The sequence below is a fragment of the Prorops nasuta genome, unplaced genomic scaffold, assembly GCF_024137725.1.
Source record: "Prorops nasuta isolate Cenicafe-Biocafe unplaced genomic scaffold, Cenicafe_Pnas_1.2 PNAS00020, whole genome shotgun sequence".
NCBI lineage: Eukaryota > Metazoa > Arthropoda > Insecta > Hymenoptera > Bethylidae > Prorops > Prorops nasuta.
The window spans coordinates 2004474-2024359 of record NW_027116817.1 but is presented as its reverse complement, the minus strand read 5'-3'; the positions used below and the strand labels follow the sequence as shown (position 1 = coordinate 2024359).

The 19886-nt window shown below is 33.0% G+C and overlaps 1 protein-coding gene across 6 annotated transcripts in view; it reads right to left on the bottom strand.

Annotated features, from left to right (window-relative positions):
• Positions 1-19886, bottom strand: part of atl (atlastin GTPase) — a 202578-nt gene that overhangs the window by 64900 nt on the left and 117792 nt on the right. For all 6 annotated transcript variants that reach the window (XR_010823805.1, XM_066739260.1, XM_066739259.1 and 3 more), the window contains 2 exons: positions 7328-7542; positions 7199-7265 (listed from right to left, as the gene is read on the bottom strand). Coding sequence is in view for 5 of the 6 variants with exons in the window: in XM_066739260.1 (XP_066595357.1) it covers positions 7199-7265; positions 7328-7542 (282 nt within the window). In the remaining variant the exon portion in view is untranslated. The remainder of the gene's footprint in view (positions 1-7198; positions 7266-7327; positions 7543-19886) is intronic.

Sequence of the window (19886 nt, the reverse complement as noted above, 5' to 3'; positions counted from 1 at the left end):
TTCATTCGCCGTATTTAACCTCACGGCATAGTTGAGCCAACTACGTTTCGTTTGATAACACTATATTTTTTTCTCAGTGCAGGTATGAATTATCAAAACATAGGCACTTTGGCCCAAATCGAACAAATCCTAACTTTGAGATTTCGTATTTTCAGAGTTAATTAAGATTTTTAAATATTTACTACGCCTAGTATTCTATATTCTTATAGTTTAACATATTCTAATTGCGAAATAATCGATCCTATACTCCGAAATCTGACCATTTTGAAATAAAGGAAAACCCCTCTACTAAATTATTTCAGTCTGCCAATTATTAAGCTTATACAGGATGTATCGCCAAATACGTACCAGGACCAAAAGAGGACAGAGAGCGCGTAGCTGGGATAATTAAAGGCATATGATTGATTGAAGATAGAAAGAGATAGAGTGAGTAAGAGATGGTGAAGGGGAGAGCTAAACGTTGGTATACATTTGGCATATCTTCCCACCCTCTTTTAACACTACATCAACGTTCACAATTTCACTCTGTATCAATCTATTCCTTTATTTATTTCCAAATTTCTCTTTATATATTACCATGGTTGTGGTATGATCCTTTCTCCCTATCACTGCCAATTCCTTATTTTTGACTTATTAATTTATTGCATAGTTTAAAATCATTAACTATCTTTTCAACATCATTTTTCAATAGATAGATAACAAAGATTAAGAATTGGCATTGATTGCGAGAAAGACCAGGATTCCCCTATGGAGAAACAGAAAGAATAATTTATAAATATTAGAGAGAAAGAGAGATAGAGAGGGATTTCAACTAATGATGTAGCGATATGTAACGTTGAGGGATGGGGGATATTTCAAGCGTATAGATCTCCACTTCTCCATCTCATGGTCCATCACCCCTTCTCGATTCTCAGCCAATCATATGACTTTACCTCCGCCACGCGCTCTCTTTACGCCTTCGGTCATGATGCATCTTCCATGGCATACCTTATATATAGATATTATTTAATCCACCGAAAAGGAGCTGCAAATCAAACAAGTAAAACTATTCAAAAATGAGTAGTGATATCTCTCTGGATAGAGTATAGCTTGGAAGCTCAATATGGCAGGCAAGAAATTTTCAGATAGACACATTATATGGTTTTGCTACATTCGGGACAATATTAGATTAATAGGCACTTATTGTTTCTACCAAATTACTTCAATAATTTATCACGTGTCATTCCTAACTATTTTTTTTACTAAACTCGATTTCAACTCTACAGTCGATTGCGACTAAAGATTGTAACATAGGGGTTCTCAACACGTACCTGTACGACAGAACAGTTACAATAAGTCTGTCGCATACCTATATCCAGTGTGTAATAGCATAGTACGATTCTCAGATTAGATGATTAGAAAAACTTGAATTTGTGCAAATAGTGAAAATGTTTTATAATCATTGTTAATAAATAATTTATGTATATTTTTGCCATCAAAATATATCCAAATGAGGTACTATTACAAATATTTTTGGTATATATTGTGACACTACTGTCTATCCCGAGGGATAGCGTAGAAGGGGAGGGAGGAGTGATCCCTCACCGATCGCGTTCGCGTCCCAATAGGCGACTTCCTACAAGACCCGGGCGCCTTCGATGTAATATTAATAATACCCGAATATTTATTTATACAGAGGGGGTTCTAACCCTCGTACGCGAATATAGGGGAGGGGGTGCTAATACAATAATTCCTCAACTTCGGTTAAACTCTCTTTATTATAAATTCCGTGCTCAATACAATACCCGGTTCTCCTTACACGTTATAATTGTGTTAGGCGAGGTCCTAAGTGTGGACGCGGCCTAAGTTGTGCGAACGCGGCTGAAGCCCCGATGACATAGTAGCTAACTTCGCGCTCGAGCCACTAGTCGGCGCTCGCGGTGGTCCCCACCGAATCGCGCGGTACTCGCGCGCCACCGGCGGATTCCTAAGCTGACTACCACGCGACGCTACCCGGATAAGTCCTTATCCCCGAGCGTGCACGTCACTCGACGGTAATTCGCACTTACTCCGTTCCCGCGTACTCAAGCACAACAATGACCCGGATTGTTTACGTTTGGGAGTCTAAGGTCGCGAGTCCTCACGATGATTATACTAAGTCCGCGGCCTTAAACCAACTCAAGGGAACGATCCTGTCAACGGTCAAACTCACAACGAATATATGCAATCGCGGACACTCGGTTACTTCGCGCTTCTACACAATATGCTTTCGTTATCGGTTCGACGGAAGGAACACTCCGCTAGGTTTCCCGCTTACCCGTGACAGATGAGCAGGGCCGGCGGTTCCCTACAAAACTGATCGGTGCTACGAGCCCTAGAGCCCTAGCACACCCCGGGACGTCACAGGACTTTAATACAAAACGAATAATCACCCTTACTTCAGCTTTCAAGGGCTGGCTCTCTTCTTTCTCTCTCTCTCTCTCTCTCTCTCTCTCTCTCTCTTTCCTTCTCTCGCCATGATTCTAGCCCTTAGGGCCGGTGCACTCCGCTGTCCGGTATGGGTTCGCGGCCGGGCAGCAGTCGCTGCACTATCACTGTCACTGGTTTTCTATATAGCGGCTGTGGCTTCGGTCGCGAAGTTATATCGGCGGCGGGGACTCTTCGGCACGGTGTGTCACCTTTGACATCTAAATTACGTGTGTCGGGGCAGTTCGCGGAAGCAGATCAGGCCCTGCGCCTGTCCCGCCGCTTTCCCGCTACACCCATCGCCCGACACTAGAGACCCGACAAGTTTTCGATCCTAGATCAATACCTATCGGTTGATAATTCCCTAGTTCGCACGCGACCCGCCTATCTAGCGCTTGAGGTTAGCAAAGCGCTAGATGGCAGCTATTGCAACGCTGCGGGAACGCAACGTTACAATATATAATATTTTTATACCTTGGTTCTTCAGTTAAACCTAAAAATATTTTGATCGTAAAAATGTATACAATTCACTAACATAATAATTTTAAAACAAATTACTTCTCGACTTAAGGCGACAGGAAATAAACATATTACAATTTTAGCCTTTAAATCCTTGCCTATTGCTAAATTTATCCACTTGACCAGATTAAATCACAATCACTGTATATTGATAGACTTATCGCAATGTAAAGGTAATCCGTCAGATAAAATAACTTAACGTCTGAAAGTGCTAATTCGCGATGGTAGGTTATAAATATACTATTGATCAAGGACAGAAAGAGAGAAACGATCAAATAATTAGCGGTCTTCCACTTTCTCACTGCTATCATCCACTCCCCCTGGTTGAATTCATGTTCTATTGAAAGAGATGATTAAACGGGTTGAATGATTAAAACAACACAATTGGTATCTTCTTTCTCTTTTTCTCTCTCTATCTCTATCTCTATCTCTTACGCTGACGCTCACATTTAACCATCTCTTTCAATAACAAATGAAATCAATTTGGGGGCAGGGAATAGGAGCGGGAAAAAGAGAGAGATCGCAAATCACTTAGTCATCCCTCTCTTCTTATCTTCAACCAATAGCATGCTAATTTTACGCCATCGCGATTTTGATGCTTTTAGATACTGGGTAAGTTTATCTGATGGACCCTGTATATACGCCTTCAGTAGTCAATGATGAAGGACTACCATAATATACTTGTGATTATATAACAATTATGTTTTGGTCCAAACTGGATGTAAAAGAGTAATTTTTGGCAACTGCTTTCTACTAATGCGTCTGATATGCCGTGTGCTATCCCGTGCAGGATAGGTGTGGGAGAAGCTTAAACTAGATGAGAACAGGTGATATGATTACTCTTTTCCAACTATAGTGTGACTACCTTGCCGTGGTAATACACGTTACATAGGTATGAGACAGACTTAACCCGGACACAGTAGATAGAAAAAGAAAAAACAATATGCATTGAGAAAAATTAAACATTTTAAATTCAATTTATTATCAATAAAAATATTATAATCGCTTAATTAATAATGCAGCGACTGGAATTATATAAAATACGACAAATTAGATAATTTTTAGTCTTTATAATATACACAACCGTCTTTTACATAAACTACACTAATCCCATCGGTTATGCTCTGTTCAGTATCATTATGTTTGTTATATTTTAATTAAAGCAATGATAATATTTTGAATGCTATTAAATTAGATTTGAAAAAATTCAATTTTTTCCTTTCAAGTATTGATATTTGCTTGCATTATCTGCTATGTATAAATTAGTTACCGTAGACGCTTCAACATAGTGCGAATTGGTCAAAAAACATGTCCTACCCTAGATATATTTTCATCGTTGGTCTCGCAAAATGGAAATTAAACGGAAATTTACTATAAAAAGTAGAATACAGTTGTTTATTTATTTGTTTTACAGCACTGGGCAAAATAAAGCATGTGTATTTTGCATTTTAATTTAAAAGGCATATACTGCTGATAATTAATTACACAGACTAATATTATTTCCCCCTTTTGAAATTTTAACATTATTTTCGATCAATTTGACACGTTGAATTAGTATTTAGCACCCAAATTTAATTACCACGTTAAATTTCCAGTATAATTAAGGTTAAACGAGCTAAAAAATTACATTTTTTAGTTATACTGTCCTATGTTATTGAAATGAGCATTTTTTTTTTCGAATATATTGCATAACACCATGATAAATTACTAATCTCCCCCTGCAAAACTCATTTTTTAAGCATCCTATTATTACTGATTCATGGAATAAATCACATTAAGCGTGTTCAAATTACAAAGTTTGCAAAGACTGAAACTGAACGTTTTGAGAAATCACTAACTGTTCTAGGAAGTTACGAGCTAAATAAATAAGAGTAAAATACGACAGTATAAATAATTTTGAGGTAAACTAAAAACAGCCTTATTGATATCCCGCTCTTTAACATTTTGACTGCTGGAATTTCTCAATAGAAATAATGGTTCTTTTTTCTCAAAGATTTGTCAATATAAATAACATATGTAGTTAAAACATTACCGAGATTACTATAAAGCTACTATAGTGACTTTACCGACAGCTTAAATGTTAATTCAGTGTAATAGCCCATACAGCACACTTGACTAAAAGTTGTCTTATAGACATCTTTTAGTCATCCAATTGTCTAAAAGATACCTAAAAGATGTTTTTATGTCACTAGGTGCTTTATGGGAGTTGATGTTATTGTTCCAGTGTAGTTTTCCTCGTGTTGATCATATTTCACAGAATTTAAAAAAGATATATTTTTTACTTTAGAATCGCTTAAAACTTTGCAAATTTAAATTGAATGTTGAATATAATTGATAAACCGAATATTACAATATAAACCATTAATTTGTACTGTCAAATCGTTTCTATTCGAGCCAATAATTTTCGTTGTGTAACGCTAGCTTCAGAAAAAACCTTTGTATGAGTAATTCTACTAGGAAGAAGAAATACACCATTTACTGATAGACCATAGAGGGAAAGAATTTGGTAGATTTTGGACATCAGCCCCCCATCTACTCCAAAACCGAATTAGATTAAATAAGAAATAAGGCAGTTAATCTTTACTGTGCACATTTTCGTTACGTATCTTCAAGGACTCGTGGGGTCGAACTGACCCTATATGATCAAAACTACGTTTATTCAGAAAATTTATACCAATATTTTTGGTAAAAAATATACTTAACTTAAACCACTTTATACATAAGCTCATGAATGACTAGGTTACTATTTACTGGTAAACATACGCATTTTCGTAACTGAAATAGTCAGCCAAATTTGTTTGCTATTTGTATAAAATCGATCTACTTGTTCTTGGCACCGAAGAGGTCAAGCAAGGTCATACAAGCTATTAAGCTAATACATGTGCAAATTTGCCTGTAAATAGGTCCAAATCGTTTACAAACTTGTGGATCAAATGGTTAAGGACATCAAGTGTCACTTTAAAATATATTTCTATCGTCGAGAAACGTGCTAGAAGTCAATCGTTCAAGCATGTTTGAAAACCATTTTGTGGTCACAGTAATTCGTGTGCACAATAATGATTAAGCAACGAATCAAAATTAGGAAAAATTTAAGATAGCAGTATTTTTAATTATAGATTTTAAGGAAATCAATGGTTAAAATTAAAATACTACCACTAGCACGGCACTGTGTACTTAAGTATGTTTTCTAGTATGGAGGGGATTCGAATATTCGCCTTTTCCTTCTAAGGAGAGATAATATTAAGTTATTACGGTTTTTAATTTGCTAAATTTGTGACGTAAATGCTATAGTTGATGTCATGCTTGAAAAAACAGTTTATCGCTGTAAAAATGAAAAAAAAGATATATTCATTGTAAGATGCCATCGTGAAAATAAACAAATAATCTTCTTCAACTTTATTTCACTAGTCTTAATAGTTTATCCGAATCTGTTGTAAAGTACTGAAATGAATTCATATATTTTATACAGTAGGTGTACAGAAATCTCAATCATTAAAAATATAACAATTTACTTCTTCTCATTCTTCATGCATACTTACTCTCTTTCCTCACCATGAACAAAAAAGTTTTTTAAATACTTATTATTTCGCGAGGTTGTCCTAAAATTAGTAATTAAACAATTATCATCAATTTATGAGATGAAGCACGTAATACCATCAAAGCTATTTGGTGGGCATGTTGAAGATATCAATCATTTGATCAAATAATTATTTAATGGGAACCTTGAAGATTTTACTTTGAAATGAAAAAGAAATTTAAAATAAGGAAAATAAGTGATTGTGTACTATAATAAAATAAAACTGAGAAAATTGTAATGCTTGTGTAAGGAGTGAGAATGTTGTGTGTGTGTAGTAAAAAATATTTAAATTAAATCTTGTCCATTCACAGAAAGTATTAAAAAGGCGTACGAATATGGGTTGTCACTAAAAGATTATTTACCGATTTTTTAAACAGCAATTAATTTGTGAATAGGAATGTTATTATATTTATATTAATGCAATTTCGTTGTCAATGTCATTTATTTAGCCTGACATCAGACGCATTATTTTTCATCCTGTATTAACAAATTAAAAATCGTAATAATTGATAAAATCACCCTTCTTGGTGCAAATTTTCTAAGGAGTGGTGGTAATAAAATAGTTTCAGAACTACTCTTAATAGAAAAGCAGGTTAATATTGAAATATTCTTTATAGCAATAAAATTTTAATTATGTTTATCATTAAAGATACTTACTTTTTCCCATATAACACTTGCCAAATGATCTATGTATGTACCAAACTCTCGAAACTCGCCTTTGTACCTAAAGTATTTCATTATCATTATAAAATTTGGATTGAAAATTTATACTTAATTCACATTTACCTTATGTATGCCCATAAAGCTAAAGTAAGTAAACCAATGCCCATGACAAAATTGCAAATATTTGCTATTGTATATAGGCCGAGTAGACCAAAAATCCCAGATAATATATACATTGTAACAGATATAACAAAAAATACCGCAGGGGTTCTAGCTGCTTTGAAAATATTTTTACTTTCATTATGCAATTTAAATTGCGCATAAGCATCGTCCATGTCCTGCGAATAAATAATATGAATGATTATTATTTCTTTAACTATTTTATGGAATTAATTAACTTTTAGACTGACGGTGTTCCATCCAAATGAAGTGTTAAATTAGTCAAGAAGAATCAGATACAGTAATGGCAAATGCTTAAAGTAAATTAAATAAGAGTTGAAACCGCTAAGGAGTAACATATACATATATACAATAAAAATAGAAAGGTATACCAGATCAAAGAGCTTTGCTATTTCCAAAAACCTTACAACTGGAAAAATAACTGATTATGCTTTGTATCTCGCTCTCCGATCACTTGGTAGTACCGCTAGAGTACGCCGATGTCGCCACAACTTTCAGTGTCAATAATTTTTTGACTCTATGGGCAACTCCTGTTCCTGCCCACGTTCGTCATAACGCTTTTTGTGCGCAAAGCGTGAGCCCCGATTCAGCAAGTGGAAATTGATGTTATCTACTAGAGGGAAGAAAAAGAGAACATTCACCCTTCTTGACCTTTGGAGCGCCGGAAAGTCTTATACAAGGTATAACAGCAATGATGTTTTTAATTTTAACCACATATTCTTGGGACCAAACTAAGTAGAAAAGTCCTATACTATAAGGTCCGGAAAAGCATCATTTCTGAGATAAATCAATTTTAAACCGATGAATCAGGGCCTTGATTCAACGGAAAAATTATTTTACTCTCACTTTCGTTGACAGTTCCCCTTCAAAAAACAAAAGAAGTTTGTACTTCTCTGTCGATCCGTATTGTCGTACACGCATATACACACACTCACGCAACTACGCCGATTAATAATATTATCTCCTAATGTCTTACATTCCTGATCCTGGTGCTAATGAAATTTATTTTCTGGCTATTTTTAAAAGGATCTTCGATAGCACCCATTTAGTCGAAAAGTCTGGAAAATAATACGGCGTTATTGGTAGATTAATTTTCAAGTCGTTTTATCTTTTCGGTAACGCGACTTATGAACTGCTCTAAGGTAGTCAAGAAATAAGTATTATATTATAAAAGCTATTATAAGAAATTGTATTTTTTTCTTGATTATGAAATCCCACTGTTTTATCAGATAGATGAGTTTGCTGCGTCATTGGAAGAGCAAAATGATTCGAAATTTGGTTTTCAAGTAAAGCCATAGTTTCATTTAGAAATTTCGGCCTAATAAGTGGAGAGCCTGAAGGATCCCTTTAAGAATAAATGAGCCTTTTTTCATTTTATGAAAGGATAAGCTACAAAGTTAAGAATAATTTTTTTTTAATGCTGTAGATTATTATTCATATTCTTTGCACGTTCTTAGGTACGAGAAGATTTCAGATAACTTAGTAAATACTTATGCTTTTCTCTTTTAAAGTTTATTACGATTTGCTTCGTGAATTGTAAAATATTTCATTTGGTAACCTTATCAACTTGTAGTCACTATAAACTTGAATCTGTTCTAGCAATCGACTAGTTTTACTGACAAGTCCATTTAGGCAGATACTTTGTAAAAATGCAAAAACTATAGAAAATCTGTGGCATAAAGACAAAATTATTCTTAATTTTGTGTATTGTCCCTTTCATAAAATGAAAATAGGCTTATTTATTCGTAAAGGGATCCTTCAAGCTTTCCACTTAGGTCGAAAATTCGAGGGAAGACTATGGCCTCACTTGAAAATCTATTTTCGAGCCATTTTGTTCTTCCAATGATGCAGCAAACTCCTCTATCTGATAAAACAGTGACATTTCCAAGAACAGAAAAAACACAGTTTCTTATAATAGCTTTTTTAATATAATATTTATTTTTTGATTACCTTAGAGCAGTTCATATGTCGCGTTACTGAAAAGATAAAATGACTTGAAAATTAATCTACCAATAACGCCGTATTATTTTCCAGACTTTTCAACTAAATGGATGCTATCGAAGATCCTTTTAAAAATAGCCAGAAAATAAATTGCATTAGCACCAGGATCAGGAATGTAAGACATTAGGAGGTAATATTATTAATTGGCGTAGTTACGTGAGTGTGTGTATATGTGTCTACGACAATACGGATCGCGGCGGAGAAGTACAAACTTCTTTTGTGTTTTGAAGGGGAACTGTCAATGAAAGTGAAATTAAAGTAATTTTTCCGTTGAATCAAAGCCCTGATTCATCGGTTTAAAATTGATTTATCTCAGAAATGATGCTTTTCCGGACCTTATAGTATAGGACTTTTCTACTTGGTTTGATCCCAAGAATATGTGGTTAATATTAAAAGCAATCATTGCTGATACACCCTGTATACTAAAATTATGAAACCAGTAATTAATTTCTTAAGAAATAAGGGCTTGTCATCAGTAGTTTATTGGGACGACTGGTTGAATTTTGGAAGTACTTACAATGACTGTTTGAAAAATTTAGTTTTAATCGTATGTGTATTAGAGTCCTTAGGTTTTATTGTCAACAGAGAGAAAAGTAGTTTAATTTCAGAGAATAGCTGTCAGTTTCTAGGCATGGTTTTAAATTCATCAGAGATGACCATTGAATCGCCAGGGACAAAAAGATATCAAATTGTTAAATTTATAAAAAATTTGAGAAGTAAACGTGTATGTTCTATTAGAGAGTTTGCAAGTCTAGTTGGATGCATTATAGCTGCTTGTCCAGCCATACAATATGGATGGCTTTACACGATAAGCATGGAAAGATTGAAATATCTTAAATTATTCAGCAAAAATGGTAATACCACGGTCTCTCTCTCTCTCTCTATCTCTCTCTCTCTGTTGATTTGGATTGGTGTGATAATAAAATCCTATTTAGTAACAATAAAATTTGTTCAAACAGATATGAACTAAAGATATTTTCTAATGCATCGCCTTTAGGCTAAGGTATTACTAGTAACGGGGAAGTCGGTTTTGCTTATGGTATGATGACGAAAAATTGAATCACATTAATTACCTAGAGTTACTGACAGCGTTCAATGGGCTAAACAATTTTGCGAGTACTAATCGTGATTGCGAATTATTATTATGAATTGACAATACAACTGCAATATCGTGTATAAACCGAATGGGCGGTATTTAATACCCAATATTAAACAAAATAGCCAGAAAAATTTGGCAATTCTGCGAAGCGAGAAATCTATAGGTTTTCGCTTCTTATATTGCATGTACAGATGACATGGAAACAGACACTGCATCATGAACGAGTAATGTAGATACGGAATGGGAAATGTCTAACTAGGCGTTCGATAAAATTACTGACAAGTTCGGTGAGATTGAAATAGATTTATTTGCGTTTAGCTTGAATAAAAAATGTGATCGATATTGTTCATGGCATCCAGAATCGGAAGCATATTGTATAGATACATTCACAATTGACAGAAGTGCATGGAAATTCTTCGCGTTTCCGCCAATGGCCCTAATTTTAAAACGTTTACAAAAAATTACAAATGACCCAGCACAAGGTGTATTAGTTGCATCAGTCTGGCCTTCACAACCCTGATATCCATTATGGAGTGCCATGATAGTGGGAGAGCCTATTAATTTTCAACCGGATAATAATTTATTACTGTCTCCACGTAGGGCGATGCAACATCCATTGGCATCCAAACTGCGATTGATGGCCGGACTATTGTTTGGAATGCTTATAAAAAGGAAGAACTTGAGGACAGAGCCATTAAGTTATTAATTCAATCGGTTTCAGAGACTGCTTTAAAATAATATTCGAAACCGCTTGTGGATTGGGTGAACTACTGTAAAAAGATTACAACTATGATATGTATAACCCAGAAATTAAAAGTATAATTTCCTAGCTGTGCGATAGATACTGAAACGGGGCGTCCTTTAGCACAATGAATACTTGTAGAGCAGCCTTATCTTTAATTTTAGGCGATAGAGTAGGTAAAAATCATATAATAAATAGATTGCTTAAACGCATCTACAATAATAAACTGGCAAAGTCCAAATATGATAGAACTTATGATCTCGATCCTATTCTTTTAGCATTAGAAAAATTATATCCTTTGGAGAGATTGAATCTTCCAGAGTTAACTGATAAGCTAGTCATGCTGTTTGCATTAATTATGGCTCACAGAAAACAGACATTTTCGTTTATTCTAATTAGTAATATTATTGAGACAGCTAGAAGCTACGAGATAGAGATTCCCTAGAAGGTAAAAAATTCTAAATCCGGAGCCTTCCAACCTTTGTTAATTTTGCCGAAATTTACGGGAAAGTCCGAGCTATATGTATCGTTAATACTCTAAATAGATATTTAGAAGTTACAAAGGATTTGCGTGAGCAATGTGACAGTTTGTTTACCACAACCAAAAAACCATGTAGAAAGGTGTACAAGGCACCATAACCAGATGGATAAGAGCTTTTCTAGTAAAATGCGGGGTAGGCAAACAGTTTGTTCCACATAGCTTGCGACATGCAGCTACATCGAGTGCCTTGAAAAAAGGAGCCGATATTAGTGTAATAAAAAGCTTTGCAGGATGGTCGGAAAGTTCAAATGAGTTTAACAGATTTTATAACAGACCAATTGTAAGCGACAAAAACACTTCTGCGGAAGCGGTAGTTCTAAAAAGAGAATCATAAGATTAATAGCTTTAAAGGTTTATTAAATTTTTGTGAATTAATAAACATTTTCAGGCTTATACAAAACTGATGTATGTAAACTAACTCTAAACATCTTCCAAGTGATCGGAGAACGAAACACGAAGCTTGATTGCAATTCTGCAGAAGGTCTCGTTCGAAAGGTCACTCCCTCCCATATATATATATATATATATATATATATATACATACAGGGTGTTTCACGTAAGGCGCCCCAGCTCGAAAAGAGGACTTAGAACGCATGGTGGGGGCAGATGCATCTAATTGGCCGCGGTTGGAGAGAGAGAGTAAGAGAAAGAGGACAAGAGTTGACCAAAGATGACTGGTGTGAGCGGGGAAGGGAGGGGCAGCGATACGCTAGGCGTATCGTCTAGTAAAGGATAGCTCTATCCTTCTCCACGTTATTCCTAGCAATTCCACCAATTCGGGAACTGGTTAAACCGACGCACATCCCAGATTTTTTTTATATTCTCAGATCTTGTTCTCTTTATCGAAAAATGATTCTCTAATTTTTTCAGAATTTTTTATCCATTATTTACGACGTGGTTATATTGGAAAGTTTTTAATTTTAAGTACGTCCTACCTTTTAATTAATTTTCTTTACTTTTTCAAATAACTTAATAAATTTTTTTCACACATGATTTACATGTACAAAAATCTCACCTTTCCAGTGGAATAATTGTTTTTCTAGTAACATCACTTTATACTGAAGAAAGTAGCGATTAAAGTATAAAAATCAATTTTTCAGGAAATGCGTATTTTTTTTTTTTTTTTTTTTAGTATTTTTTTCGTAAAGTTGAGAAAATTTCACATGGAACCTGTAACTCTCAAAATGAGATCCCTATTAAAATTCGTCGAATCGATAATAATAAAATAAAAAAAAAAGAAATAATAAATAGTTTACCGCAAGTATTATGGATTATCTCGATTCTTAGGGACGTTTTTTCCAAGTATGACACTAGAGCCTGTAATATTTATTCGAAATGACTTAATTGTATTACTGTAAGTGCCGGTGTCTTTGCGTAAAAGTCGAGATTACGTGGGAGTACCAATCTAAATTTTTTGTTCCCCAACCCTAAATATACTCTTGTTTTGAAAGTTTAAAGTTTAAAATTTGTAGGTTTGAAGTTGATTTAAAAATAAAAAATGATATACCGAGTAGAAAAAACACATTGGGGGAGCTATTACTACAATTAAAAAAATTTAATCTGGTACTCCTACGTAATCCCGATTTTTTCGCAAAGACACTGGCACTTACAGTAATACAATTAAGTCATTTCGAATAAATATTACAGGCTCTAGTGTCATACTTGGAAAAAACGTCCCTAAGAATCGAGATAATCCATAATACTTGCGGTAAACTATTTATTATTTCTTTATTTTTTATTTTATTATTATCGATTCGACGAATTTTAATAGGGATCTCATTTTGAAAGTTACAGGTTCCATGTGAAATTTTCTCAACTTTACGAAAAAAATACTAAAAAAAAAAAAAAAATACGCATTTCCTGAAAAATTGATTTTTATACTTTAATCGCTACTTTCTTCAGTATAAAGTGATGTTACTAGAAAAACAATTATTCCACTGGAAAGGTGAGATTTTTGTACATGTAAATCATGTGTGAAAAAAATTTATTAAGTTATTTGAAAAAGTATAGAAAATTAATTAAAAAATAGGACGTACTTAAAATTAAAAACTTTCCAATATAACCACGTCGTAAATAATGGATAAAAAATTCTGAAAAAAATTAGAGAATCATTTTTCGATAAAGAGTACAAGATCTGAGAATATAAAAAAAATCTGGGATGTGCGTCGGTTTAACCAGTTCCCGAATGGGTGAATTGCTCATATATAAAAACTCACATTTGTTTCTTTTCCCACCCAGAGAATAATGTATAAATCCAGTATCAACACTCTAAAATTATGACAAGTATGGGCAGCAACAGGAGTTGCCAAGCCATTGGCTATAAAGTCAAAAAATTATAGACGCTGAAAGTTGTGGCGACATTTGCGTACTCTAGAGGTACTACCAAGTAATCTTTCGAACGAGACCTTCTGCATAATTGCGATCAAGCTTCGCCCGTCGAATTGCTCAGTTCATTTTTTCGCATATTTTTTCATATAACTTTATATATATACTATTAAGAAAAAAAGATATTGAGAATGAAAAGTTCGTTATAAAATTTCCTATAAGATAGGATTGTTTATTAACTTGTTTGTACGCCATATTTGTGTTTATATACAGAATAATAGTAGGGTAATAAAAGATGAAAATCGACCTAAATTTTGAGTGCTCATTTTAAAGGTAACAAATTATCTGTGATTGTTCAATAATTCTAGATATTATTACTTAAAAGTATACTTAATCAAAATTCGAAAGCTGATTAAGTTCGGTGCAATAGTTTTCGATTGTTGAGAAAGTAACAGGCTGAAAAAGTTACTATTTTTTTAAAGTTTGTCCCAGGGCTAAAGATATCCATCTTAAGAGTCGCTGATATTTTTAAACATTATTTAAGATCTACATTATTATATAAAATCACTACAATATTAAATTTTTAATTATTATCCACTTTTAGAGCGAAATTAAAAGATAGAACAATTTTTCTTTAATAAATAAATTCGTCCATGAAGCGTTTTTGCTAGAATAAATAACATGAAAGTAGGAAAATAGTTCATGAAGAGACACATAATTTAAAAAAAAGTCATTACGTTTCTTTATATATATCCTCATATAATGACTCCCGAATTCGGCAAGCCTTACTTCTGAAATTATTCATAACGTAAAAAAAAAACAAAAATAAATTCTAATACAATTTTTGTTAAATTTTGTATGTATGTTTATTCGAAAGCTGGCGAACGTGTAGTTTTGTAGATAAATTCAATTAATAGCATCAAACCGGCCACATTACCGACAAAACTGAATGATTGCGAAACATGCACGTGCGCGTTCAAAATTAACGTGATCGCTACAGCGTTCAATATCCTAGTTTCTATTGCTTTGTTCTTCATGATTTTTTTAATGGATATAGCAAAACGAGAGAAATCCAATTATCGGTATTTTATTTCAATATTAAAAAATCTTGTGAACCTATTACGAATACTTACATCTTCATATATTTCAAGGAGATCGTATGAAAAAAAATTAACAAAGTAAATAACGAATTTGCTTGTAGGGGAGACTGGGGTAAAACGGTACCCTTAAGGATAAAGGCTTATATTTAGGTTATTATTTTTAAAAAATTGAAAATAAAACGACTTTGATTTAATATAAACCTTCTTTAAAGTGGTGACACAAAATTAAATAATTATTTTTATTTTTGATCAATCAAATCTTAATTTAAAAAAAACATAACAATTTACGGTTTTACCCCGGCCCATGGGTAAAATAGGGTACTCCACAGATTCAAATTGGATACAAAAAATTGATACAAACTTAGCATGTATTACATGAGAAATTATGTAAATCTTCAATTTTCTAGTCAGTTCATCCTTCATGAGCCCATTTAAAATTTTTTATGCATTGTACTCATCCTTCTTGTAATTTTGTTAATGCGCATATTTCTTTACAATAAATACATTTATTAGGGGAAACCCAGGTAAAATATGGTACCAGGGTAAAACAAGAACCCATTAATATAACAAAAATTATATTCCTGATTCAGTCATTAATGAAGGTATGAGGTCCGATTTTACCCCGTACGGTTTTGCCCCTTAACCATACAAAGTGTATTTAAATATTATACCGACATATATCGTATGTAAATTAAAAATACGACTAACGAAATTATAGTTAAAAATATTACAAATTAAGTGACAATTTACTCTATTAGTCCAAATTTTGTACTGAACACTTCGAAATTATCGGAAACTTTTAAGAATTATGTGCAAAAATGAAAAATAAAGCGTTTGGAAAGTAATCAAGCGCCAATGTTTACAAATTTTTGCTGACAAATATCTTCAAGTGGCACCATAACATACCTTCATTAATGACTGAATCAGAAATGTAGTTTATGTTATATTAATAGGTCCTTGTTTTACCCCGGTACCCTATTTTACCCCGGTCTCCCCTACCTGTACTACTTCGCTTTGTAAAATAAGTTCATTGCGCAAGTATTATCAAAAACTCAGTTTCGTGTGCTATGTTTAGTAATAGAAAAACAGTAAAAAATTATATACTAATACCGTTTTGAAATTTGACATAATGCACAGGAAGGATACGCGTGACATAGTTTAAAAAAAGTATAAGAATACATATTAAACATATTGTTCTTCACATATAAATGAATATGTAAGGACAGTGAATAAGATTTTATGAAAGCAAGATATTTTAACTCATTAATTCCCAAACTTTCTGAATTTCTATTAAGTTTTCAACGCGATTATTTCGTGTGTTATCAGTCTGAAAAAGTTTTGCAATGACTATATTTCAAAGTAAAATTTGGTGCTTTTTCAGAATCCGTAGGAAAAATTATGATTAAACTGTAAGGAAAAAAAATATGGCCCATTTAAGTATGAGAAATGTGAAAATTTTCTAAAAAAAAACAAATGTTTCTCGATTTTTTTCGCAATGTTGTTGCAAAGGATTCATCTTAAAACTATGGCCAATGGTAGATAAATTACTCGAAGTTTGATAGGAAATTTTTCTAATAAATATTTAATCGCTCATAATTAAAAAATGTCGGCGAAAATGTAAAACTTTTTAAAAAATCGGTACTTATCTCTTTTTTCAAAAACAATTGAGTTTAATGAAAATATTGTCAAAGAATAAAAATATCTTAGAATTGACTGAAGACTACTCTTAAATTGTTTAAGATATTTTGGAGACGTTTTTTAAATATTTAAATTTGGCAATTTTTCAGAAGACTAAAAATTATCTCCAAAAAATCTGAAAAAATTTGGGAGTATTCTTCAATTAAGAGGGGAGCCTCGTGTAATAAGTTTTAAAAATCGATTTTTTTTTTCATATATGGATAGTACATAGCCTAAAGATATTACCTCTAAAATATTACATTAAAATTCGTACTGAGTACATAGTTATAGAGATTCTTGTAGATGTGCATCACGCAATAATATTGCTTGCGAGCGTACTGTTCTGCTAGAAACAATAGCTTTCATTATCTCTATGTACGGTTAAACCTTGTTTTCATACATTGTCTGAGACTATATTTCATATAAGTTTGGTAAAAATATTTGTTATAGTCAACAGTTATGGATCCTGTTATCGTTCGTCAGCTGAAAGTCTCTTTCCTACTGGAAACTTTAAACGCATTTTTTTCAAAACCCCTTTTTCCAAATTAGCGTGACGCATAACTCGAAAAGTTCTCAACCGATTTAAATTTTTTTGTTTTAAAGATAATAAAATTCCCCTATAGATGAATCTCAAATGAAAAATATTTTACGAAATAATATTTAGTAATCTGTTTTAAAGATGAACAAAAAAACTGTCAAAATTAGACTTTATTTCTCACAGTTGATATTTATGTTTAAATTATCATTTGTTTTCAATGAAACGAGTTTCATCCAGAGGGAAATTTTATTAGGATTGTACTAACAAAAGATAAACATGACTTTTTTGGCTTTTTAGGGCAGCTACATGTTATTCCGTTTGAGGATGTTCATGCAGACACTTTAACATTAAAGTTAAATATTTTTTTGTAACTCAACTAAAGTACAAAAAAAATATGAGAATATTTTTGAGAATACATACGATCAACAGCGAAAATAGCAATTCGATTATATATTCCCTTACCCCAGAAAAAAAATCCCAAAATCTGCTAATTTTTCGTGGTGTTACACGAGGCTCTCCTTTTAATTCTAAGATATTTTTATCCTTTGACATTATTTTCATTAAACTCAATATTTTTTGCGAAAAGAGATAAGTACTAATTTTTATACAATTTTTACATTTTCGCTGTCATTTTTTAAAAAAGAGCGATTAAAAGTTTATGAAAAAATTTTCCTATTAAACTTCAAATAGTTTTTCCACCATTGACCATAGTTTTAAGGAATCCTTTGCAATAACATTGCGAAAATCAATTTTTCTTTTAGAACATTTTCACGTTTCTCATGCTTATATCGGCCATATTTTTTTCCTTGAAGTCGAATCGTAATTTTGCCTACGAATTCTAAAAAAAACATGAAATTTTACGTTGGAATATAGACATTGCAAATCTTTTTCAGACCGATAACACATGAAATAATCGCGTTGGAAACTTAGTGAAAATTCAGAAAGTTTGGACGTTAATGGGTTAATATAAAAAATAATGTTTTTACTTCAAATTACAATGGATAATGTAGAAACAGTCTGCATCATTTGTGAGAAACTTCTGAACACTGGTGTGGTTCGAATGATTCAAATTAAAAACAGTTAAGTGTTGCATACAAGCAAGGCTTAAAAAACATAATGGCAGTAGTGTAGCTATGAGCCGTTCTATGATTGTAGTGAGGGGTGTACTGGTATGCGGGGAGGGTGCCGGACGAGGTGTTCTATGATATGGGTGAGGTTGTATGGGTGTAAGGGGGTTGCGAATGTGGGGGAGCGTGTCCCTCCTTCACACACAGGACCCCTCCACTCAGTCACAAGTTCTTTGGGACTCTAGATCTTCCTTTTCCGAAGTCTTTTATGTAGAACCCGACATTTTTTCTTTCTCCAGGAAAGGTATACTATATGTCCCATGACCATGACAAAAGGTTTTTAGGGTAAGAGCTGAGGAGTCTTTTGTTTTTGTAGGAAGAGAGTTTGTCATCGAATCTTCTCTCTCTCTCTCTAGTTTTTTCATTAGCCCCTTATGGTCCTTTTAGAAGTCTTTCACATGATTTTCTAGTATATCCTCACTTTTCCCTAATTCTACTATTGATTTATCACATTGATTTTATACATTGCTTTTTTACTTATAAATAATCAAGCTAGTTTACCCTATAGGAAATTTTATAACGAACTAGTTCTTTCCTAATATAATTTTTTCAAAACAATACGTTTACAAAGTTGTATAAAAAAAATGAGGAAAAGCGAGTCATTTTTACAGTTTTTAACTTTTTTGTTAATAGTACACGTCTTTGAACTGGCGTACCCTTTTATTCTTATTGTATGCATATGTTACTTTTTAGCGATATCAATTGTTATTTAATCTACGCCAAACAATTACAAAATCTGTGAATAGTTTTGAAAATAACTCTCCTGGCTTAAATATGATCTATGACCATTTGGCTATTTATAATATATTTATGGTCAAAAATCTTAACAAAGATCTCGCGACTTTAGACAGACCCCAGCAGTCTAAAAGATAAATATTCTAAACATGGCATAAGATTAATTTCTGATAATCTGAAAAATTTAAGTAGGGGAGGGAATTGTACATTGCACGTTGTTAATGGTGTTCCTATAGGTGTACGCTTGTTTTTTCGATCGTATCGTCTTCTTCATTCAGTCAAGTGAAAATATATGGTAAAAGATTGACTACCTCACCACCATATTTTTATGAAGGTCAAGTAGGCCCTTAAACCTCATACACATTTTTCATTTAACTAAAATCCGGGGATGATTTGACCTAGCCAGCAAGCGTAAACTATTAGGAGCGCCACTACTACAAGTCGGCGTACGTATTTCATAATAAAAATAACTTAAGGATCAATTGCATTATTGTTTAGAATTTATAGGAATGTGATTCATTAACATATTTTTTGTTTGAAAAGATGAGTAATATAGTAGAAATGCCTTCGTTTTCCATGTCATGTTGTTTTAACATCTCAGGATTCCAGCTGTTACT